Source organism: Ruditapes philippinarum, unplaced genomic scaffold (genome assembly GCF_026571515.1).
Source record: "Ruditapes philippinarum isolate M1 unplaced genomic scaffold, ASM2657151v2 ctg10863_1_1_1_1, whole genome shotgun sequence".
NCBI lineage: Eukaryota > Metazoa > Mollusca > Bivalvia > Venerida > Veneridae > Ruditapes > Ruditapes philippinarum.
The window spans coordinates 1-26,810 of NW_026866058.1; the positions used below are offsets into that span (position 1 = coordinate 1).

Here is a 26,810-nt window from a genome sequence, read left to right on the forward strand (position 1 = left end):
AATCATAAAAATTTATTTTTTTACAGGTTTTTGGGGGTGTTTTATGCTTTGTGAAAATTTTCTTATTAAGTTTTCCCAACCTTTTAAAAAAGCTTTTACAAAAAAAAAAACTTTTCCAAAGGGCCGCTTTTTTGATTTTAATATTGGGAAATTTGGGTTGGTTTCTATTAATCCCCAAAAAAAAACAAGTTTGGGGCCTTTAAAACAAATTTAATTTTAAAATTTTTTTTTGGATAAAACTATACAGAATTTTAAATAAAATTAATTTTTTTTTAGGGGTTTTTTTTATTTTTATTACAGGAAAAAAGGGACGGTTTTGGGGCAAAAATTTTAGAAGTAAAAAATGACATTAGTGGGTATTTATTGGGTATTGCCAAAGTGGGGGGACTTGGGAAAAAGGGTTTTTTATTTTCGTAGGGCTTTCCCTTTTATTTTTAGTTAAAATTTTTTCGGAAAATTTAAAAAAACTTTTACCCAGTACCTTTAAAAGGGGACCCTGGCAAATTGCCAAAACTTTAAATTTCTGGAGGAAGGTCAAATGGTGTAAATTTTTTTTTTTCCAGACACAAGCGGGGCCCCCCTTGGCTAGGAAAACCCCAAACCAAAAAAATTCTTTGGGAAATCTTTCTTTTTTTTTTTTTTTGTATTTCAAAAATAAAAATTTATTAAAAAAAAGGGTTGGGCCAAAGGGATTTTTTCCCCTAAGGTTTGGGGTTTTTTTCCCGTTATTTTGCTAAAGAAATTTAAACTACCCTTCCCCGCCCAAATTTTGGAGGGCCAAAAGGAACCCCTGTTTCTTAAAAACTTTTCAAAATTACTGGGTTGGGCTTTTGTTTACCCGCCCTTCAGTTTCCCAAAATTTAATTTTTTAGGTAATTTTCTCTTTCCCTCTGTCCAAAAATTTTTAAAGGGGCCCCTTTTAAAAAAATTTTATAAAAAGGGGAAGGGTAAAAAAATGTCAAAAATAAAAAAAAAGTTGTTTTTCATTTTTTTACTCTTTATTTCCAATTTTAAAGGGCAAAAAATTTTTAAAAATTTTAAAATTTCGAATTTGGAAAAGGTCTTTTAAATTGGGGTGGGGAAAGGCAAAAATTTTTGGGTTTTTAAATGGGAAAAATTTTGGGAATTTTTAAAAAATTTTTTGGGCAAATTTTATAATTTTCCCAAAAAATTTTTGGGTTTTTGACCCCATCTGGGGCCCCGGTTTTAAAAGGAAAAAGGGAAAAAGTTGCGGAAGGGAAAAAAAGGGAAAAGGGTTTAAAAAAGGTTTCTGGACGGAAGTGTAAATGCAGGTATTAAAAAGTTACACCAAAGGGGCGGCCAAAAAATTTCCCCAAATTGCCCTTTTATTGGTTTCCCAGGTTGTCCCAAACAGCCTTGTAACGAAGCAAGTGAAAAATTTTCAAGGATTTCCACCTATATGAATTAATTTCATATGGAACCCAAAGTTATGAACATGCTTTTCAAGGGGATAAAAAAAACTGGACAAGTCAAAATGAAATTTTTGGGCCCGGGCCCTTGATGTAATTTGATGATCTATTTATAAAGCTGTTTAATAGTGTTCTCGCAGACCACCCTTATCACCAAAATATCATCTTCAAATTAATCATAAGATTTTAAGAATGTCCCAAATCACTGTTTTACAGAAGGTATCACATGTATACATGTACCAGTATTGAGAAGAAGAAAAAAAACCATTAGAAATCAAGCATTTTGGCCATTTGTTTTCTACCCATGGTTTAAAGGGTATAAATCTATATCTTATGAAATATTTTTATAAAACTTATCAATAGTAAAATTATATTTGTTCCATTATTAAATGGTTGGTTCCCAAGAAAGAAGTAACATTTAATGTCTCGGTTATTTAACACGCATGAAAATGTATGTTAACAGAATAAAATGTTCTTGAACAAAATATTATTTTGCTATTTTAAGTAGGGTTTTATCCGTTTAGCAATTATTTTGTACATACGCCACTGGCTTTAAGGCAATTTATTGCCATTTTTATTTCATACAAGCATTTTGGAAGTATTCTTTTTTAAAATCCAAACAATAATTTTTGCTAAAGGTATATAGCTTTATACACTTTAAAGCCTATTTTTAACTGGTACATTTTTTCCCCCCAAAAATTATGAAGCAGGTTTTAGGACTTACAACTGTCAGCACAACTTCCTTAATTAAAAATTATGCAACACAATAGTTGAAAATACCATCATGTTGTACAAATTGGCTTCTTAGTGTATTATGGGTAAACGGTTAAGATTATGAGATTATCATAGAAAAACATTGAACTTGAATTTCAAATTTCTGTATAAATGGTTCAGTTAGAACTGTATGTAAAGTATCAATATACAGTGAAATTTTGGATTTTGAGGCATGATTGCAATTTTTGTCTAAATTATAATAGTCCTAACTATCCTCAGTTTTATAAAATTTATGTGATGAAAGGCCATTAAAATGTGTTTCATTCCACAGTTCCTAAGGTTACCTGTCTCCAATCTGTTTTAAATCAAATTCTTAATTAACCAATGATAACAGTGGATGAGAAAAAAACATTATAGAACCTAATTACATGTATACAGAGATTGATGGTTAATGTTCATTACACAATAATGCTGTTTACTGAGATCCGAAGTCTAGATTTATTTTCTCCTTGTTCATGATTAAATCACATATGCAGACATTTATAACAAAGTAACAAATTCATGAAAAAAGCAACAACAAAAACAGATTTGTCAGTAATTACTGATTCATATTACTTAATATGAATGCTTATTTATAAATTATGGAATATTGGATTGCATATAACACAAAACTAATTCATGTTGTTCTTTCACTAGTTGGGTCATTGATCAGATTTGCTAGAAAATTGTGATACTCCATTAGCTAGACTTGTCACATTTTAGAATAATTTTTCCTTGCAGAATTTTAAACATTACCCTGCTGACATTGCTTTGAGATTTAACTGTCTGTTGATTATTTAAAGTATTTGTTGATATTGAAATTTATGACTTGCGGTCTGGATCTATACTGATGACAAAGGGAAGTAATTATTGATGCTAAAAGTATAACTTAATCTTTATCTATTCAGGGAGCAAAGTTGTTTTACTTGTCCGGTATGGTAAATGGAGAATACCAGAAGACTGAGGTTCACAATCTTTGTAGGTTTATATCTGTGATGAAATTCCGACCTTTGACCTGGAGAACAACTCATCCATATATTCTGGCTGACAGGTGAATACAATTGAGCCGCGTCACGACAAAACCAACATAATGTGTTTGCAACCAGCATGGATCCAGACCAGCCTGCCCATCCGCGCAGTCTGATCAAGATCCATGCTGTTCGCTTACAAACTCTATAGCAAGTAGAAAAACTGATAGCGGACAGCATGGATCCTGAGAAGACGGATGCGCAGGCTGGTCTGGATCGCATTATGTTGGTTTTGTCATGACGCGGCCCAATTTATTTGGAAGTAATATTAGTCACACAGGTACAGTACATTCTGGTGTCTTTGAAGCTTAACTTGTAACAGTGGAGAAAGACTACAGGTGTTCCATTGTGCATTTTAATGTGGAAATGGACATATCAAAGTTAATAGAATGATCTACCTTCTACAAGTTCCCACATCAGAGCATTTAACATCAATGGTTAAAGTCTAAGGATGGTCAGAATTAGGTGATTAAAATTTAGCAACCTAAAATTAAACTTCTGTATGGATATATGTATCAATGTTTCACTGGTAGACTTCCTTTTTGACTGCTATTATGTCATAAAGCTTTTATGTTTAAGAGAAGTGTGAAAAGTACATGACTAAAAGGCATTTTAGCAAAACACGAATTTTCTTTACAGGACAGTATTATATTTTTTCTGTATTTCAGAATGGAAGATATATCTGATCCTGAAACAGTACGTAAGTTTAGTAAAACAGATCGCAACATATCTCTGTACGGGTACTTGCACGGCACACACATGAAGAACAACGTCAACGTTCACATTCCCGGCTGTGGAGATTTCTCTATACATGATTTACAATTCTTGTCTGATCCATGTCCGACACCAGAGAAACAGAAGAAACGATCTCTAAGTCAGAAGGATAGACTGATTTATGCACCAATGTCTGGTGTTGGTGGTATCGTGTATGATAAGGATGCTGTTTATATTGACCTTGGTGGAAGTCATTCGCATACAGATGCTCAGAGGGTGGGTATAATTTTACTGATTCCTTTCTACTTTATTATTTTGGCACATTTTGCCTCTGAAACAAATGTTAAATTTATCAAATACAGGGTGAATTGAAACCAACTCTGGCAAAGATTTGATATTTATTTGCCAGGTAAAAATGGTTTTAAAAAGATAATAAAATAATTGTACATTCTATGACTACAGTACAAATAAAAACAAAGTATAATCAATTAACAATATAGACACATCGCAGAATAAGAAATACAATAAATAAAATAATCTTGATATGGTTTTTTACCACAGTGATTGTTCCAAAATATTTCAATATTAATTGAAATAAGTAAACCCAATGAAAATCTTTGTGAATATTAATCAAATAAATGTAACAGTAAATTATTAATCATATAAATGTAACATCTTAACTTGTATAAGAATGACTAAAAGAATGAGCGTGGCAGGAAAAGCAAATGGCGTGCAGAAGTTAGAAAAAAATATTTTAAAGAACCACATATAAACGCACACAACAGATAAAAGTGGACAAGTACAACACAGAAATGATGCATGTTTTAATACCAGATTTTGTGTTTTATGTATGTTATAACATGTAAATGATTGAATATTCTTCTTTTGATCCAATTTCAGTTCATAATTCTTTATAGAAAGAAAGCTGTCAAGCAAATTATTCTAAGTTTAAAACAGTAAACTGATGCAAACCTTGGGCCAGAAAGTAGAAAATTGTTTGTAAAAAAAAATGTTGAAATGTTCAATTATAACAAATTTCAAAATTTAAATTTTGTTTTTGATTGGACAGGATGAAGATGCTCCTCAACCAATGAATGAGCTTGTTTCATCAATGATGTCTCTTAACAACCCATTGGATAAGAAAATGACAACATCAGAGGTTTCACTGTTTTCTGGTGGAATCAAAAGCTCAGAAATGATCATTGATGATGATAAAGATGATGATGATGATGATTATAGGTATGGATGATGTATTTGATTTTTTTTATCAGTAAAACCTATCTTTAAATATCAAGTAATTTATGATGTAAGAAAGATCATTTGCCTTGTCACAATTTATAAAAAACTTATACATGTACCATGTTAGAAAATGATTTGTCAGGGTATTATTAAATTTTCTTCTCTTTCTTAGTTGGTATGATTTTGTATGTTTAGACTGTTTATGACCAATTACTCTACCACCAATGGGCCTTTAGTCCTCAAATTTCACAGGTGTCAGGGTTAAAAGTCAAAGTTACAAACAATTTTGGGTCAAGGGTTAAAGGTCAAGGTCACACTTTGACCTTTTATGCCTAAACTGTTGCCAAGCAAAATTGCATGAAACTGTGCACATTCTGATGAGTGAAATATGCATGTTTTACAAACATCTGTTGTTGAAATTGGTTTAGGTAGTGAATCTCAGTATACAAGTTGACAGAAATGTTCTCTTGAATACTTGTGCACTATCCTTTTTGCAACACTTTCTGTTGTTTTTTTTTTTGTTTTTAATTATTAAACAACTTATCAATGTCTTTAATAAATTTGATTAAAGTCATTTTTAAAGTTTAGAAGCCTTAGATGACCTTACATAACATTTTTTGTGACAGGTTTGATATTGAATTTTCTAAATGCTTTCATTGACAGTGGTGGAAGGCAGTTTGAAACTGTTGAGACTGATGGCAGAGTCAGGAGAAGAGCTGTGTTTGATACAAATGTAGACAAGATGAAATCTAATGATGATGATGATGAATTTGAAGATGATGATGACAGTGATGATGAAAAATATGATGATGATGATGATGGTGGAGATGATAATGTTGTTTTTTTAATATGATAACAATGATGATGACGAAGATGAGGATGATGATATCAATGTCTAGTTTAATAAAGGTAATTGATCAAAAGCTGCAAAAAGTTTTCAGTTTTTAAAATCTTTGTTTTTGTAACACCAAACTATAAGTTAGAAGCCTTAGATGACCTTACATAACATTTTTTGTGACAGGTTTATTTGATATTGAATGTTCATTAAATGCTTTCATTGACAGTGGTGGAAGGCAGTTTTGAAACTGTTGAGACTGATGGCAGAGTCAGGAGAAGAGCTGTGTTTGATACCAAATGTAGACAAGATGAAATCTAATGATGATGATGATGAATTTGAAGATGATGATGACAGTGATGATGAAAAATATGATGATGATGATGATGGTGGAGATGATAATGTAGATGAAGATAATGATGATATCAGTGATGATGATGACGAAGATGAGGATGATGATGAAGATTCTGAAGAAGAGAGTGATGCTAGTAAAGTGATGAAGAAACAGATTAGAAAGGTAATTGTCATCAAAAGCTGCAAAATATTGGTTTTCAGTTAAATTTAAACATCTTTGTTTTTGTAACACCACTATAAGTAATAGATTCATTTTGTATTCTCTATAAACAACAGACGCCAGGGTTCAACTTGAACCGTTCAAGTGAGAATGCGTTTATTCTTCATATAGATGTTACATATAACATAATCAGAAGATGTAGTATATGCTTTGTATAGAAGATATTGAATGAGTGTAAGTTCAGTTCTGAAGTTGATGAAACATTTCGCTCTGAAATTAAACATGTAAATCTGAGTATATACGTTTTATTTTCAGAGCAATATCTCTGGGGAACCAAGTCTTGCCTTTGATGACTCTGATTCAGATGAAGGTGAAGAGGATGATCAAACTGTAAAAAAGTTGAAAAAATCAGATAATTCTGATGATGAAGATGATGATGATGACGGTGATGATGATGATGATGACAGTTGTAATAAGTGTGAAAAAAATCAGAGTGTAAATAGAAATAATAAAAATGGCAGCTCTCTATTGGTTAATAGTGAACTGAAAAGTGTTAAGAAAAGAAAATTGAGTAATATAACAAATTCCAGAAGAATTGCTAGTATGGAGGCAGTGCAGAATATAGATGATAATTTGACTAGTAAAACTGGTAATGATAACTTGACTAGTAAAAATAAACAGGAAGCAAATACAATTGACTCTGACAGTTCAGATGAAGGTGACTCTAGTGACAGTGATATTATATCTTTTAAACCTACAAAAGAAAAATCAAGTCCTCTAAAAGCAACAGAAGTTAAACCAAGCAAAACTGAAGAAGTTGATAAACAGAAAGATACATCTGATAATGTAAAAAGTGGGAAATCATTATCACAGAAACTGCTGACATTGTCCGAGACAGATTACTTTATGTTGAATGCTAAGAAGAAGTCAGAGGATTCACTGGAGGAAAAGGAACCTGAGAAAACTGTAGATAATGATGTCAGTGATGGAGATGAAGTGAGTGAGGATGAAGAAGATGGATCAGAGATGGACGATGAAGATGAGGAGGAAGGTAATTAATAGGATTTTTATCTACAACCAAATTACAAATGTATACAGAATCTAGAATGCGAGATATATAAGATGGACATAAACTTGTTAATTGTTTATCTAACTTCTTTTTTAGATAATCATTTTCATTAAAAATCTTCTTCAAATTTCTTATTATTTAAGTTACCTTGTCCGCATAATTTGTTTCTTTCAATATGAAATTTTGTATGATATATTTTAAACCTTAAAAGATAATTACAAAAGATATATTCATTTGAAAATGTCAAATCTCCAACAACCTCTAACATAGTTAGTCATGTGGTAATGACTCAAAATGGTGTGGCCAAGAGGCTAACTGGTTGGTGGGTAATATAAGGATTGCTGGCCACGTATGTTCATACGTTGTCAGGGGCAAGCCGTTGTTTCCTTGAGCAAGAACTTTTACACTCATTGCTTAGTACTGGTTGCTTCTAGGAAATGTTTAGAAATTGACATAAAACATAGATAAACAAGCAATTAACAAACAAGATAAAAGACTGTTTCTTTTTATTTGTACAATACATTATTTTACTTACCTTATGTTGGTTAGAGGGATCATTTCGCTGGAAGCATGATTTAGCATCCCAGGCAGCAGCAAACTTCAGACAAAGACAAGCTGGTAGAATTAACTACAGAAAACTTATATATGGCAAAGGTAATCTAATTTTCATGACAAACATTTTCTCTATAGTTGTTATTAATCTAAACTTTAGCGTAAGCTACAAGTATTAAGTGTAAAAAAAGGTTTGTGTCAAAGACAATGTCATTATTTGTAAGTGTCAGTGAATTTAATCAAACACTTCAACAAAAATCAAGATGTCTCCCATGTCTGCCTTTTGGAAAAAATCTTTCCACAGTGAATTGGTGGAAACAAGGAAGGTGTCTTTTATTCATTATGATTAATGAATAGGTTAACATAAATTAAAATAAAAAATAATTAGAATCAAATTACGAGCTTATTATGTGCACATAAAAATACTACCATTAGTTTTAGAAGGGAGATTGTACTTTATTTAGAAAATGCAAGTTAACTTAATGTTTAAACGGCTGGAACAATCCATCATATAAAATCTGCATATAAAATTACCAGTAACTCGCTTGGTTTTCTGGGCTGGTAGTGAATGGGGTTTATAGACCATTAATACTTAGCAAGTAAGGGTGCTGTGTAAAAACCATGTCTGATGTCATTTTCCCCTCTACTGTATTACTGTCAATAATGAATGAAAGTTTAGTAGAATACAGGTACATTTTGGAAGTTAGTAATAGAATATTCAATATATAGTAATACGCAGAAACTGTTGTTAGGTAAATCTCAGAATGTACGTGATATACATGTATATACTGTAACAGTTAAACTTGTGCTACATTGTAAGCCATTAAAACAAGGAAATGTTATTTTTAAAGTAAGTTAATAGGAGATTGAATGAAACCAGTGGATATTTATATGATTATTATATAAACAGATGAGGAGGAAGCTGTTGGTGATGACGGGGGTGATGATGAGGATGAGATTGGAGGGCTGTTTAAGGTGTTGAAACAGAAGAGTGAGGCACAGGCTGTCGACAGGATAGCTGTTAACAGTACAGATTGTTCTAAATGCTTGAAAAATACACTAATACAGTTAGAAGTGGATAAGGTATATAATTTTTCTTTTCGAAATGACATTACTTCCTTCTTCAAAGACCTATGCTATTGTTACATATAGACAAAAAGGCATCTCTTCTTTATATAAATTGATAAAAAGTTTTCATCTTGATGAAGAATATTGATTAGTCGAAAACTAGTAGATCTAGAAAGTATGTGAATTCAGATTGTTAGATTTATTTCGGTTTCCGATGTGTTACCCCTATTCCTTGTTTATTTCCGTGTCATTGACTTCAAACGACTGATGATTATAATCCTATAAGAGCCGCGTCATGACAAAACCAACGTAATGCGTTTGCGACCAGCATGGATCCAGACCAGCCTGCGCGTCCCCTCAGTCTGATCAGGATCTATGCTGTTCCCTATCAGTTTCTCTATTTGAAATAGTTTATAAGCGAACAGCATGGATCCTGATCAGACTACGCGGATGTGCAGGCTGGTCTGGATCCATGCTGGTCGCAAACGCATTATGTTGGTTTTGTCATTACGCGGCTCATATAATCTTACAGATACAGGAATTGATAGCAGACTGTTTTGTTACTGGTAAATGGGATGAAAATAAAGATGCTGAGGCGTTGTTGCAAAAAGATGGTAAATACTTTATGAATTCCTTATTTATGGAAGAAATGACCAGATAGAGCTATTATTCCTTTAAAATCGAACAAAACTAGGCCTAAACAAAACACATGAAATTTATTGACTTAGATACATAGTAATGATTTCCTTTTTAGCTCACCTGTCACAAAGTGACAGGGTGAGCTTTTGTGATCGCTTTTCGTCCGGCGTCCGTCCGTCGTCCGTCCGTAAACTTTTACTTTAAATGACATCTCCTCATAAACCACTAAGCCAATTTCATCCAAACTTCACAGGAATGTTCCTTTGGTGGTCACCTTTAAAAATTGTTCAATGAATTTAATTCCATGCAGAACTCTGGTTGCCATGGCAACCGAAAGAAAAAACTTTAAATATCTTCTTTTAAAAAACCATAAGAGCTAGAGCTTAGATATTTGGCATGAAACATCTTCTAGTGAGTGTCTTCCAAGTTTGTTCAAATAAAAGCCCTGGGGTCAAAATTGGCCCCGCCCCGGGGGGTCATTGATTTTCCCTATATGCATATAGTAAAAAATTAAAAAATCTTCTTTTAAACAACCAAAAGAGCTAGAGCTAAGATATTTAGCATGAAACATGTTCTAATGGGTGTCTCCCAAGTTTGTTCAAATAAAAGCCCTGGGGTCAAAATTGGCCCCGCCCCGGGGGGTCATTGATTTTCCCTATATGCATATAGTAAAATTTACTTAAAAAATCTTCTTTTAAAGAACTCAAAGAGCTATGGCTAAGATATTGAGCACTAAACATGTTCAAATAGGTGTCTACCAAGTTTGTTCAAATAAAAGCCCTGGGGTCAAAATTGGCCCCGCCCCGGGGGGTCATTGATTTTCCCTATATGCATATAGTAAAATTTACTTAAAAAAATCTTCTTTTAAAGAACTCAAAGAGCTATGGCTAAGATATTGAGCACTAAACATGTTCAAATAGGTGTCTACCAAGTTTGTTCAAATAAAAGCCCTGGGGTCAAAATTGGCCCCGCCGGGCCCAGGGGTCAAGATTTTCCCTATGTGCATATAGTAAAAACATAAAAAATCTTCTTTTAAAGAACCAAAAGAGTTAGAGCTAAGATATTTAGCATAAAACATGTTCTAATAAGTGTCTACCAAGTTTGTTCAAATAAAAGCCCTGGGGTCAAAATTGGCCCCGCCCCGGGGGGTCATTGATTTTCCCTATATGCATATAGTAAAATTTACTTAAAAAATCTTCTTTTAAAGAACTCAAAGAGCTATGGCTAAGATATTTAGCATCAAACATGTTCTAATAGGTGTCTACCAAGTTTGTTCAAATAAAAGCCCTGGGGTCAAAATTGGCACCGCCCCGGGGGTCATTGATTTTCCTTATATGGCATGTGTATAGCAAAAACTTAAAAAATCTTCTTTGAAAAAAACCCAAATTGGCAAATAGCTAGAGTTAAAATATTAAGCATGAAACATCTTTTAGTGAGTGTCTACAAAGATTGTTCAAATAAAAGACCAGGGGTCAAAATTGGCCCCGTCCCGGGGGTCATTGATTTTCTTTATATGTGTATATCAAAAACTTAAAATCTTCTTTGGAAAAACCCAAATAGCTAGAGTTTAGATATTAAGCATGAAACATCTTCTAGTAAGTGTCTACAAATTTTGTTCAAATAAAAGCCCTGGGGTCAAAACTGGCCCGGCCCCAGGGGTGTCATTGTTTTTAACTATATGTGTATAGTAAAAACTTTAAAAAAAAATCATCTTTTAAAAAGCCCAATGAGCTAGAGCTTAGATGTTTAGCATGAAACATCTTCTTATGGGTGTCTACCAAGTTTGTGCAAATAAAAGCCCTTGGGTTAAATTGGCCCTGCAACGTTTGGGGGGGTTGGGGGGCCTATATACAGGTGAGCGACCTCAGGGCCATCATGGCCCTCTGGTTTCTTTACATCATGAGAAGCAGAAATTTTACATCACATCTGATGTAATGCATACATTCAAGTCAAGGTTTTGTCACAAGTATGTTTGGAAAGTCATCATATGATACATTGAACAAATAAGATATGTATATGTGAATAAAATGCAACCAAAAAAATATGAAAAATTTCCAAAGGGACACAGGACTCTTGTTTCATTGATTATGTACCATGACATAGTGAAGTAAAATAATTTTTCAACCTTGCATTTAAACTTCAAGTGGATAGTTATGGATTTGGAATCAAAACTTTTGCAAGGTGATTGATTTGTTACCTGTTATAAAGTGGCAAAATTATTTATAAGAGGAAACTACCATGCAAGTTCAAATTTTGATGCTGGCTCTGTCATATATTATCAACATTGAAATTCCAGTCCTTGTCTATTTAGCTTGAAATTTGTTGTGCATATTGTTAATTTTTACAATGTAGATGTAAATGTCATATTTGTCAGCTACGGTAGGAGTTTGTCATATCAACATGTCTGTTAAGTTCGATACATGTGCCTTTAGGTACATAGCCATGTGACTTTAACATATATACATATATCTCAAAAGAATTCAAATTAATATCCAAAATCATCTTTATTTAAGATGAGTTGTACGGGGACTTTGAAGATCTTGAGACGGGTGAAATGCACAAAGGAAAGAAAGAAGACAATGATGATGATGATAATGATGATAGTCCTGATGATGATGATGATGATGATGATATTGGTTCTGATGGGGAAAAAAAGAAACAACCAGAAGGTAATAAAATACAAGAATTTGTAACATAGTTACCAATGTCCCACGCCTCGGGAAGTTTTATATGAAGCATAAAATTGTGCTATTTCTCAAGACTTTCAGTCAAAAATTATGATCAATGCTAGATCTGCAAATGCAACAATAAATTTTTTAAAGAAATAAATTGAAACACGGAATTTAAAAATCTATCATGTTAAGCCTTGACCTCTAAGTGTGACCTTGACCTTGGAGGTAGGGATACAGGTGTTGTGCATGACATATCGTCTTATTATTGTAACTATTTGTGCCAAGTATTTTCAAAATCCCTTGAACTATGAAGAAGTTATAGATCGGACACAAAATATACCATATAACAGACATGTTGATCTTTGACCTCTAAGTGAGACCTTGGAGGTAGGACCCATGTTTTGCGCCTGACATATCGTCTTATTATTGTGATTATTATGTGCAAAGTAATTTTAAAATTCCTTGATCTATGAAAAAGTTATGGACTGGACACAAAATATACCATATAACAGACTATGTAAATATTTGATCTCTAAGTGTGACCTTGATCTTGGAGGTAGGGCTGCAAGTGTTGTACTTGACATATCATCTTATTATTATGACAATTTGTGCCAAGTTATTTCAAAATCCCTTGAACTATGAAGAAGTTCTAGATCGGACACAAAATATACCCTATAACAGACTATGTTAATTTTTGACCTCTAATTGTGACCTTGACCTTGGAGGTAGGGATGCAGGTGTTGCGCATGACACATTGTCTTATTATATTGACAATTTGTGCCAAGTATTTTCAATATCTTTTGATCTTTGAAAAGGTTATTGACTGGACACAAAATATACCCTGTAACAGACTATGTTAATCTTTGACCTCCAAGTGTGATTTTGACCTTGGAGGTAGGTGACCGGTTGTTGCGCATGACACATTGTCTCATTATTGTGAACAATTGTGGCAAGTATTTACAAAATCCCTGTAAAGATAAGAAAGTTATGGACCGGACCCGACATATACCCTCAAATAGGAAATGTTGACCTTGAATGAACTAGTGCGACCTTGATCCTGGAGGTAGGGGTCTGGTTGTTGCGCATGACACATTGTCTTATTATAACAAATATTTGTGCCAAGTTATTTCAAATTCCTCTGATAAATGACAAAGTTATAGACTGGACATGAAAGTGTGACGGATGGACAGTCGGACGAAGCCTATTTCTATATCCCCCTTTTTTCTTCGAAAAGGCAGGGGGCAATAAATGTCTGAATTTGTAGCCTTGATATTGAATTTTTCCAACTGATTTAATTTTATCATCTTAAATGACTAATATTTACATAAATCATTGGTATAGTAATGGAGTTTATATATTCTTCTAAATCTTACTCTTACATGACCACTTTTAATGAAAAATAATTACAAAATGTTACATGTCAACTTCTTATGAAAAATATTTTAGAATTAAAACTTGAGTACCAAATTGTAGACGTCCATCAATGCAACTAGCAAAATGACCTCAGTCATAGTATAATGATGCCATATCATAACCATTTAACTTTCATGTACAACTTATCACAGTTGTGCCACTTTGTCATGCATTTTATCGCCTTGTAATCAAAGCAGATATAATAACGAGGCTATTATGTTATCTGTTAGATGAGCAAAAGTTTCACAAAAAATACAAGAGTAACTGCTTTTTGTATGCAGAGTTAAAAAAGAAAAAGGCAGACATGACGGCGGAGGAGAGACGTGTGGAGAAGAAGCGTAAACTGAAGGAAATGTTTGACACCCAGTATGATATGAAGGGAGATACAGAGTTCTATGATAATTGGAAAGAAGAGCTCGATCAACAGGCCAAAGTATGTACACTCTTAATGTTCCTAATCAACAAATAATTTCTTCTTCATGGGGATATCATTGTATGATAAATTTGGGGCTTTTCGTTTTGTGAAAATATCAGAATTTTATTTACTTATTTATTTTATATTTATAATTTCTGTGAGTACCTAAATTTAATAGTTTCAAGTATTAGTATGGTGGTCTGTGGTCGGATGGTTAAGGCCTTTGATTTCAAACCAGTTGCCCCTCACTGCTGTGGGTTTGAATCCTGCTAGAGACTTTGGATTCTTTCATGTGAGGAAGCTATCTAGCTACCATTGGGGAAATGTCAGTGGTTATATTCAGGGGCCCCCTTGTAATAATGCATGGATATGCACCTTAAGTCTGGCAATACCAGTAAAGCTGGAAAGTTGCCATAAGACATTTACACTGTTGGTGTGACATAAAATCAAATCAATAGTATTAGTATGCTTTAAAAAAAAACCTACAATAAATTAATATTGTTTGTACAACAGATGAATCGTGCAGTGTTTGAGGACATGGATGATGAGTTGAGGGTTCAGTATGAAGGCTTCAGACCAGGCATGTATGTGAGGGTAGAGATCCACGGGGTGCCAAGTGAGTTTGTCACCAACTTTGATCCAACATATCCTGTCATTCTTGGAGGATTGCTAAGTGTAGAAAACAATGTTGGATATGTACAGGTTAGTTGATGATGAAGGAATCACCTGATATTTACACTTTATTTATAGGAAAATATATTATAGAAAATATGTACAAGAAAATATCTTTCAAAGATGAAATATTTTTAATAATTTCTTTTAAGTTGACCTTTCATATTATAAAGGGAATTTGCATATTTTAGTCGAAGATAATTTTTTCTGCAAACTCTTGGCACATCATTTGTTTAATGTAGAAGCAATTTGATTGTAGATTTATGTGTTTCAGTGTTTTGTATTCAAATGTGTTGCCATGAATTATGTGATGTATTTTACAGGCAAGACTGAAAAAGCACAGATGGCATAAGAAAATATTAAAGACGAAAAACCCTTTAATTATCTCGCTTGGTTGGAGGAGATTTCAGTCTATACCACTATATTCTATACAAGATCATAATATGAGAAATAGATTACTGAAATACACACCTGAACATCTACACTGTAATGCTTCCTTCTGGGGTGAGTAAAGGTTTTATTTTCTATTAAAGTATCTTGAAATATGTCACTTTATTATAGAAGAAGAAAAGTTTGTTTGTTTGTTTGATTGGGTTTCACATCACAGTATAGGTTATATGGCAACATTCCAGCTTTACTGGTGGCGGAAGACCTAAGGTCTTCCCTCAGTGCATTTCAGGCATGAACAGGCACCTGAGTAGAACCAGAGACATTCCAGAAGCTAACTGGATATCTTTACGCACATGAAAGAATCCAAAAAGGAATGAGAAAACATTTAAATCATTTATATTGGGTGTAAGTTCATTATAGTATGTTTCTAAATATTTACTACAAACACTGTCAGTTTTAAATATGCTAAACATGGATCAAATCTTTCAAAAGCATCTGTGCTAGCATTACTTGGAATCATTTCATCTGTTACATTCTTGATATATGCATTCTCTTTTTGTAAATATTGTACAGAAACTGCTGCATAATAAACAAATTTCCCAGATTATTTCATAATTGGCATGTGCTACGGTTAAAATATTTGTAAATGTTAAACAGTGTTTTATTGGTATTATAAGTAAATGTATTATTAAACATTTATTTTTCAGGTCCTATTACCCCTCAGGGTACTGGTTTGTTAGCTGTAGAAAGTGTTGCAAATGTTACAGTAAGAGTTTTGTAAAAATCTTTTAGATGTTATAAATAAATTTCTCATAGTTCATAAAGTTTTATGCAGAATTATATAAATATTATAATTTGATGGCCATAAAGTACTTACATTTTCCATGGATTTACATTTTTCTGAGGCAATTTACTTTTTTCAATAGTTCATATTTTGCAATAGTTTATTGAATGGCATGTAACAAACGAGTCATTCATTTACTATTTTATATTATTAACCCTTGCCATGCTAAATATCTTAAATTGGCTGGCTTATCTTTCAATCTGGCCATAACCTATTATCATTTTTTTGTGAAAAAATTCAAAATAAGTACGTACTGACTCAATAGCAAACATTGATGTGCCAGCTGATCTTGGTCTGCACTGGTCACATGGGTAGAATCATTTGCTGCCAGCAGGCTAAATGTTAACTATAGTAATATTAGTGTTTTAGGTGTATGATTGAATTGTTTACATTTTTTGTAGGCTGATTTCCGTATAGCTGCAACAGGTGTAGTTCTAGAGCTTGACAAGTCACAGCAAGTTGTTAAAAAATTGAAATTAACAGGAACACCTCAAAAGATATACAACAAAACAGCTTTTATCCAGGTACAAGAATTTGATTTGTATAAAGAGATTTTTCACACAGATTATTTAAAACAATATTACATTAAAATTTCACTGCCGATATGGGAAATAAATTTTGTACATCAATAGTAATGGTACTCTTTCAAAAATTACTAGTATACTTCAAAATTACATTTCATTTGATAAGATGTTGCCTGTTATAGATAATTACTTTTTCTATTGTCTATACATAATTTCTGGGTTACCCAGATAATGTTCAACTATTTCTTTCAATATTCTGCATGGCAAATAAGATTATTAACAGATTTAAGCATCATGTCATATGTATATTTAATATTCTGTCTTACACCTTTTTGTGACATAGGGTATGTTCAATTCTGCACTTGAAGTTGCTAAGTTTGAGGGAGCAAGTGTTCGTACTGTCAGTGGGGTCAGAGGTCAGATCAAGAAAGCTGCAAAAACACCTGAAGGGGCATTTAGAGCTACGTTTGAAGATAAAATTTTGCTAAGTGGTATGTGGTTCCTTTGTAAATCAGTATTTGAGCCGCGTCACAACAAAACAAACATAATGGGTTTGCGACCAGCATGGATCCAGACCAGCCTGCGCATCCGCGCAGTCCAATCAGGATCCATGCTGTTCGCTATTAGTTTCTCTATTTGTTATAGGGTTTGTAAGCGAACAGCATGGATCCTGATAATACTGCGCTGACGTGCACGCTGGTCTGGATCCATGCCAGTCGCAAACCCATTATGTTGCTTTTGTCGTGATTCGGCTCATTTATTATGAAGATTATGATTAAGTTTGTAATTATTTTAGTTCTTTTATGTAAGTATAGGTGAGGAAACAACTGTTTGTTGTTCTTGTTTTATTGTATAATTGATGGTAGAACAAAATATAACCATGCTACATCAAAGTTTTTATAATCTAGAATAATGCAGGCTGAGGCTTGAAATACGTCTTTGTACTTCTGTAGATGTTAATACAGGAACAAGTTTTATAAGGGCCATTATATTCACTGTGTATACTGTATGCTTTGTTTAATAATTCTGTGTTTTCTTATCAGTATATTTTGTAAAAGAAAGAAAAATTAATTATTTGGTAATGAAACTACTAGAGCTGTCATTGCAGTAAGCGGTTTATCATTGTGCCCTAAGTCATGCGTATTAAAAACAGTGTATGGTCACATAAATCTATCTGTTAATGCATGTTTTCTGCTCTGTAAATGTATACCTGCATATGTAGATTTTATGCAAGAATATTGAATAATACATGTTTATGATTTTGAGCTGCACATTTAAGGATTTTAAGTTCTTTGGTTTCCAATTCTATATATAGTTTCCTTAAATATTTTAGGAAAATTTTGTATAATTACTTATTTTTCTTCCAGAAACTGAAAATTTAAGGAAAATAGGATAAAATCATTATTCGATAATTTCAGATATTGTGTTTATACGAACCTGGTACCCAGTAGATGTGCCACAATTTTATAATCCAGTAACCAGCCTGTTGTTACCAAAGAATGAAAAACAGGGCTGGACTGGATTGAAGACACTGGGACAATTGCATAGGGAGAAAAATATGAAACCTACATTTTCTGATGATTCTGTTTATAAGGTAATAATACATTTAATAATGTAAGCATGTTCATCAAAATTGAAATTGATCAGGTTTTAGGGCATGGACAAGAATGTTAAGGACATCAGTGTACAAGGGCCCAAAATTTAATACCTGGTATATTTTATTATTATTAGACTTGCTCATATTGATTTAATCCAGGTTCTGGACAGAGGTATGGCTTAATTGATGTTGCTTTTCAAAATGAAAAAAAAAATATATAAAATATAATGTTTACTTCTTTCATTGACTATTCATTGTAATTTAATTATCGAAATCCTTGCAAATAAGCAAAATGAAATGATGTATTAATTTAATTCACTATGTTATGCACACTTTGAAATATACAAAAAAAACAAAAAAAACAATGTAAAACAATGACTTTAAAGTAAACAAGAAGATAAATAATTTACTATTAATTTTTATTACAGAAAATTGAAAGGAAAGGAAAAGGTTACACACCATTATCTGTACCAAAAGCTCTCCAGAAAATCTTGCCGTTCAAGGATACGCCAAAGTCATTACTGGCAAAGAAGGATCCTGTTCAGCGTGTAGCCATTCTGAGAGAACCTCATGAGGCCAAGGTGAGATCATATGTTCATTTTCACCGCCTCCGTGGTTGAGGGGTTAGAGTCGATGACTTCTAATCCAGTTACCTCTCTGGCGTGGGTTTGATCCCCGGGTGATGCTTTGGTAGTTTAGCACGGAGGAAGGTAGTCTTGTACTGGTGTAACTCTCCAGGAAAGACGGTTAGGAAACTACCCGCCTATATGACTGAAATACTGTTGGAAAAATGCGTAAAATGAGACAAACAAACATGTTCATTTTGATTAATATACTTCATTTGTCTAATTTTACATGTATATTTATACAAAACAAACTAAGAAATGCCTGTATAATTGAATTTTAAATGTTGTTGAATTAGGATAAGGCATAGAAATCTAAACTGAACAAGATTCATAAATTTTCTAATCACACAGATCTTATGCCATGCCATCTTATTGAAGTTTCTCGTATGCCATGCTTATTAGCTAGACTATTTAAAGATAAGGAAGAACTGTTGGACTCGCACTGGGGTCAATATCACAGTTTTGTTAAGTTTATATGTGCAAGTTGATACCTCCAAAACTACTGAAGGGCATTGGTTGAAACTTCACTCACTTGTTCCCTGTGATTATCTACATGATGGGCACATGTCCCATAACTCTAAGTTAACTTTGTTACAGAGTAATCTCCCTTTTCTTACCTGAAGCATTGATAATATAGTCAAGCTTGCTGTCTTACGGACAGCTTGTTACATTTTCAACGTTGCTTTGCGGCATACTTTTGTTATTACTGTAAGGTACATGTTTTTTGATTTGTTACAGATTGCTAAAATGATGTCTATGTTGAAATCTGTGCACGAGCATAAGAAGCGAACTGAGCGTGTAAAAATGCGTGAGAGAGTGACCAAACATCATAAACAAGTGCAGAAGATGGACTTAGTAAAACAGAAGAAGAACAGGGAGGCAAAAAAAGAAGTATTTAGAGTGCTTGGAAAAATGGAAAACAGGAAAAATAGAAATAAACGGGATTAACAACAAGGTGTTGAACTTGTAATTTCGAACGTTTAGTAAATGTTGATGGGATATAATTAATATGTTAGTGATTTCAGATGTTTATATCAAGATCGCTAATTACATGTACTGTTGGGAATTATTGTTATTAATATTGGAAATGTTGGCTGATAATTTTAGCAAATTCAAGATATGATGATACTATTATATTATTACATGTACGATACTATTTTGTTGAAATTGGTAAATAAATACAGAATACATAATAAAGATGAAAGATAAAAAGCTTGTTTTATATACCTCTTGATATTGTGTAAATGTCACAAAGATCGGAATATATTTTATCACCAAGTATCATCTTTGGTTGGAACTTTCTGAAAATGCTGTATTTAAGGACAAAGATAACTGCTTGACTGACTTACATGTATGTTCAGTATAATTATATGAAATACTTTGGCCTCTTAATTTGAAAGTAAGACTTTTAAGCATCAAGAAATCACAAATGAAAAATATATATGTAAGATACTTAGCATGTTAAGCATTTGAATATTGAATATTTTGGTGTTATCAAACGCATTTAATTAACATGGGACTGAATATGTATCTTTCTGTCCCAGAATGAACACAAAATACTCATTGGCAACTGTTTTCATTTCAATACTTATACTTTTTATTGTCTGGAATTTGTCTATTTCAAAATGTGAAAACTCTGCATTTCAGTTGACAATTAAATGCACAATCACTTGTCAGTACATAAGATCTTATAATATATCCCCACAGGTGAAGTTTAAATGGTGTATAATGGAGTCAGATTTTCAGTTTATGGTGAATTTCTTTTTAAGTAAGTACACAGAAGATGTGCTTGAAGAAATACACTTAAAGAACGGAGAACTAGTACTCTGATGATATTGTCAACTTACTGCAGTTCTGTGTCGGTCATTATGCAAAATGTATTGGTGGTTTAATTTGTTTGTCTGGCTTGTACCACAGACACTTGGGTGTGGAGTTCAAAACGCCTTTTAAAATGCAGATAAAATGCATATTAAATTTTGTCAATCCCAGGACATGTACTGATCATATATATTAAAACTAGAAATGTGTCCATAGGACACGGGTGCCCCCACACTCCATCGATGTGTCAATCTTATGTCTCTAGGTCAATTTTTTTTGGCTAAATGTGCCCAAGTTGAAAACTAAAAATCTTTTATAGTAAGTAAAGGGCAAATACTGAATAAATCCACAAAAAACCCCAGGGTGCATAAGTACACATGCTGACCAACATTCCTGTAAATTTTCAGGCCTACATGTCAAATACTTTTTGAGTTACGTGCAACACAAGTTCAATATTGAAAATTTTTACTAAGTCAAGGGCAATAACTCTAAAAATAGTAAAAATATCCACACAAAAATACCCAGGTGCCACAACTACAAATGCTGATCAACACTCCAGTAAGGTTGCATGACTAGGTCAAATATTTTTTGAGTAACGTGCGACACAAGTTGAAAATTGCAAATTTTTACTAAGTCAAGGGTAATAACTCTAAAAATAATAAATATATATACACATGAAAATATCCAGGTGCACAATTTCACATGCTGATCAACATTCCTGTAAGGTTTCACGACTCTAGGTCAATTACTTTTTGAGCTACGTGCGACACAAAAAGAGAACGGACGGACGGACAAGGGTAAGTCTAAATCCCCCCCGCCCCTGTAGTGGGGGCACAAAAACTTAAGATAAGCCGTTTTGAAAAAAAAAAATCATATTTCAACGTCTATAATGTATTATTATAGACGTTGAAATATGTTTTTTTTTCAAAACGGCTTATATTAAGGTTATATATATATATGATCAGTACATGTGCTGGGATTAACAAATGTGCTTTTTTATTTGGATTTAAAAAGCGTTTTCAGCTCCACACTCCAAGCGTCTGTAGCTGGTACGCCAAATTTAACACTTTGGTCAAATATTGGCGGTCGGAATCGACCGGCTTTCCTGGAATTTCTTTGCAAGACCAACATGATTTCTGAATCGGCGGTGAGTGACCATTAGACGTAACGTCAGAGAGCACTTGTCACGGAGAAATCTTGCTCCTTTCGACGATCGAACTAGTGACTGCTTGATTGAAGAGTCTCACTATTTAGCGGCCTTTTCATACATGTAGGTACATTGGTGAGAAGTGCAGTGTTTAATATCAAGTTTTAGAAAAAAAATGTCTATTGTTAACTTTCATACTTATTTTTTGTCTGGGTCATAACTCAAAAGGTATAGGAAGTCTGACCTTGAAATTTAATATATAGACAGGTTTCATTTCAGAGAACGCCGTACCCAAAAACCATAACGCTCTTTGACAGATTTTTTGAGTTATTGCCCTTTGTAATTTTCATGTGTTTTATTTTTTTCAATTGTAATCTTATAATGAAACATTGAATGTTGATGTGCAAGTTATTAGAAGTTGCATTCATAATGGCTTAGATATTTTTTATGTATCATATATCAATTTTTATGGAATTTATTGTGAATTTATTGTGTGCGACATTGAGCTGAGGGCGTAGTGAAGTAATAACTTTCATTAAATTTAATATACACACATATACATTCAGATTCACAAAAAAAGCAACAGTATTTTTATTGTTTTGAATAAATGCCCAAAAATACACATTATAATCAAAGCAGTTTTGCATATTATATTTTAGCTGTGTCTACAACACACTTTGTTATCTATGACATGCTTCTCCTTTCCTCTTTTTATATATGCTTTTAATAATTTCATGAACAAGAAAAGCAATATTATTTATTGTTTACATATTTTAAGTTTTGTTGTAATTGTAAAAAAAATACAATTTTGGTTTGAGTCCCATCTGCGGCGCGCCGACTTTTCGTTTGATTATATAATATAAACATTTCAAATTCACCTTATAACAAATCTAGTTAATATTGTAGGATATTTTATTTCCTAAAATGAATCTCAAATCCCATCATTTATCCAAGTCGTTTTTACAAAAAAATAAGGAAGGAAACAATTTAGTTGCGTTTGACTTTTCTAATACTTGAGGGCGTTTCACGAATTTTAGTGAAATCGAAACTAGAAGGTTTGTATTTATTTTTGTAGATTTTTTTCATGTTTTATATGTTATACTCCAAACTGAATAAACATACCAAAGCAGACGGTACTTTAGTGTGATATTGTAAATATATAGACAAATTCTGATCTGTTTATTTCATAATTAACCTTGGTTTATTTGTTCTCTACAGTAGATCAATTACTATTGTACCACAGGAACTTGACATTCTGTCAATATTAACGATACTATATCCTAGAAATATCCCCTATATAGTATAAAAAGAATAGTAAGGGGGTATGTTTTGGATATTATTGTTAATATTGATAGAATTTCAAGTTCCTGTGAAATGTTCATCTTAAATGAGAACATTATTTTTTGCGTAGTAAATAAACTTTATATAATTATGCACCCAAATATCGGAGTGTGATATATCATATTTTCGTTTCTGTAGATTTGATTTTTAACGTTAACATAAAATCTTTATTTTGAAATAGAGAAATAGAATAAAGTCTCTTCTCAGTATGTTTAGCAGTTTTATACACAACAGTCAATGAGACATTATCAGAATTTATTCTATGTAACTGTTATCCGGCATTATGCTATGTAATCTTTGAGGCCTTTAAAAGAACAAAAAAATGTATGCTTGCTGCTTTTGTGGGTTATTTATATGGGGAATATTAGCGAAATTAAATAATTTAGTGTCCCATTACCCTTTACACCGTATCACGATCAGGTGATTTCATATAATGATAACATAAATATTGATACGAAAGAAGGCAAAGGTAAGCATTTATCTTTAATCTTCTTATTATCATATAAATGAATTATGTTTTCTATATCATTAAAATGCTGTTATATATTGTAAAGAATCTCAATATTTAATTTAGATCGATAAACAACAAAATATTGTACAGTTCAGCTTTCAAGAAAGATAAAGACGTAGAATAGATAAAAGATAATTTATATTTCAGAATGGCAGAAAGGAGCAATTTTCAATCGTTAAAAGACGGTTCTGATGCAGATTTTGAATTCACGTGTACACCTTGCAGCAAAGAAAATATTAGAGAAGAGGCTGACAAGTATTGTCCCGAGTGTCACGAGTATTTGTGTAAGACATGTACAAGATACCATGGCCGACTCAAGGCTTCACAGCAACATAAACTGCTGGATAGAAATGATGCCAATCGAGGCTTACATGTTGCTAAGACTAAATGTCAGTACCACGCTGACCGAGACATTGAAATGTACTGCAAAACACATGATATGGTCTATTGTGCGATGTGCATTGCAACAGAACATAGGTAATGGTTATAGTAAACATATTAAACATTCCATGTTGTCTTGTTTGTGAGAACAGGTTTGATTTGGCTTATTTTGTTTCTATTACATGCACATATAATATCATGAAATTTAGCCATCAATTTTAGACCTGTGAGTTGGATCAAATGTAATATGTAATTTTAGCTGATTATGTTTCAATTGCTGTAGTGAAAAATATCGAGCCCAGCTAAGATATATATTTGATGTGTATTAGTTATATTTTTTAATCATAAATAACCTCCTACATCATCATATATTGTAGGTCTTGTGATGGAGTAAACAAGATTGAAGATGTGTTCAAACAAAGCGCAACCCAAGCGGAGATTCAAGCCCTATTAGATGAGACAAAGAATGCACATGACACTGTCAAGGCCCTGACAGTAAAACAGAAACAAAATCTTACTGAATTAGACAAACAGAAAGAAGCTATTGAAGGGAAACTAAATGATACAGAGACAAAACTTATAGAACATATTAGAAATTTGAAAAGAGAGACAGCAAAATGTTTAAATGATAAATATTCTACACTGAAAGAGGAACTCAGTGTATCAGTTCGAACAGCTGAAGTCTTGAAACAAACTACGGAACAACTGCAAATGATTGACAGTCTGAACTTAGAGCAGCAATTTGTGCTGATGAAATTGATGAAGAAGACTGTCCAAGATGTAAACACTTCTATTACAGAAGGTGCGACAGAAGGAACAAAATTTATTGATTTTATTGTAAATAGAGATTTAACAGACATATTCGCAAGAGTAAAGTCTTTAGGTAATGTAACAGCCGGAATTATCGGTGAGCAGAAATTGAAAAAGAAGCAGTACAAAATAAAATCAACAAAAGAGATCAATCTGAAGCTAAGTAGTTACCAAATGAAACATTGCATATCTGATAGCTGCAGACTTTCTGATGGTACGGTCCTTCTGATTGATAGTAGCAATTTCAAAGTCAAAAAGCTCAACACTAATGATAGTATAGAAAACGTCTATGATTTTGTTGCTAGTAGAAACGACTATGATTCTGTTGCTAGGCCTACAGGTATATGTTGTGTTAGTAACAGTGAAGTGGCTGTGAAATTAGACACCAATAGAATACAACTCTTTACCGTTGGCTCATATCTGTCCAAAGGCAGGACTATAAATATAATACACGGTTATCTGTTTGGATTAACAATGTTTTGTGGTGATCTATGGTCATCAGCCTCAAGTGGTGTTAACGTATACAGTACTTCATCTAATCTTGTTAAATCTATCTTCAACAATCAAAACGGGAAGTCTTTATTTAAATCCGATGTTGGGCAGATGACTTCCACTCCCGAAACAGTGATCGTACCAGATAACTATGATGGAGCTGTTTGCCTCAACAAGGATGGTACGGTCATTAGAGAGCTGAGAGACAGTAGATTGATGCGTACTCGAGGAGTATGTGTAGCTGATGATGGAACGGTATTCCTATGTGGGATATCAATCTAACAACATCGTTATGTTCGATAGTGATGGTAATTGTCTCGGAGAACTAACTGGGAAAGACTCTGGCTTGTTATCACCAACAAGCATGAGCTTCGATGGGAAAAGAAATATGTTAGTTGTTGGATGTAACAGCAGAGACACATTATTTGTAATTGAATTAGCATGTTAAAGATAGATGTTGTATTGTGCACTTTAAGGTTAATAAGTCATACATATTTTATATAATTCAAATGAATGACGTACACAGTTTTGAGCAGATACATTTTTTTATTTCATAATGGGAACATTAAACATGACATGATTTATATATGTTATTTGACGATATGCGAATCACCCTCAGATATACTGGTGTTGGATATGATGTAATAGTTTCTATTTATAATTCATTATAACTAATTTTGTAACACAATTTGTTGACATTTTTATGTGGGTAGTTGTCATATATATATATATATATATATATATATATATATATATATATATATATATATATATATATATATATATATATATATATATATATATATATATATATATATATATATATATATATATGTGTATATACTGGTCTTAAAGTCCAGTCGCGAATTCGGAATTGACCAGAGTAGTTGTACACTGTAGGATTGAAATGTAAAAGTTAGTTCTGCATTTTCCGTCCGTACTACACGACATAGATCGCGAAACGTTCAATCTCTAACCGGTAAATTTCCTTAAAAGTAATGTCTGCTGGATTGATGTTTTGCAGTCTTAAGCAATAAATCTTCTTAATTGACTGGCTATAGATGCAAACTAAATAAGTATCAATGCTGTTTAGTGTTTGCTTATATTGATGTTTTCAAACAAATGAATAACTCGTGTGAATTATTTAAGATGCTATTTACATGCAACATTGTTTTATTATTTTGATGCACATGCATTAGTACTAAAAGCTGTTTAGAAAATAGAAAATACGAGTATTCATATAAATAGAATATTTCTAAACCGTTTATAGAATATTCTTTGAATCATCAATATATTATTCTTCTATAAACAAGATA

General features: G+C 32.7%; 2 protein-coding genes across 2 annotated transcripts; both read left to right on the forward strand.

Moving 5' to 3' along the window:
* Nucleotides 1–3,091: 3,091 nt before the first annotated feature.
* On the forward strand, nucleotides 3,092–20,188 carry LOC132731137 (ribosome biogenesis protein BMS1 homolog; the record flags this gene model as incomplete). Its single annotated transcript, XM_060717262.1, has 19 exons — nucleotides 3,092–3,234; nucleotides 3,880–4,201; nucleotides 4,995–5,164; nucleotides 5,828–5,978; nucleotides 6,229–6,516; nucleotides 6,829–7,564; nucleotides 8,132–8,236; nucleotides 9,045–9,217; nucleotides 9,735–9,816; nucleotides 12,355–12,510; nucleotides 14,208–14,359; nucleotides 14,855–15,043; nucleotides 15,337–15,517; nucleotides 16,111–16,169; nucleotides 16,649–16,771; nucleotides 17,115–17,262; nucleotides 18,190–18,365; nucleotides 18,797–18,949; nucleotides 19,733–20,188. Coding segments are annotated over 19 exons (3,717 nt in total), but the record flags the coding sequence as incomplete, so codon positions are not given.
* A 2,688-nt stretch (nucleotides 20,189–22,876) lies between these two features.
* On the forward strand, nucleotides 22,877–26,217 carry LOC132731136 (uncharacterized). The gene is made up of 3 exons (XM_060717261.1): nucleotides 22,877–23,014; nucleotides 23,959–24,288; nucleotides 24,570–26,217. The coding sequence occupies exons 2-3, from the start codon at nucleotides 23,960–23,962 to the stop codon at nucleotides 25,774–25,776; spliced, it is 1,536 nt and encodes a 511-aa protein (XP_060573244.1). The 5' UTR covers nucleotides 22,877–23,014; nucleotide 23,959; the 3' UTR covers nucleotides 25,777–26,217.
* The last annotated feature ends 593 nt before the right edge of the window (nucleotides 26,218–26,810 follow it).

Excerpts from the sequence above, each read along its gene's own strand:
- LOC132731136 (XM_060717261.1), top strand. The coding sequence starts at position 23,960 with ATGGCAGAAAGGAGCAATTTTCAATCGTTAAAAGACGGTTCTGATGCA. Across the intron at positions 24,289-24,569 it reads TGCATTGCAACAGAACATAG|GTCTTGTGATGGAGTAAACA; the intron begins GTAATGGTTATA and ends CATATATTGTAG.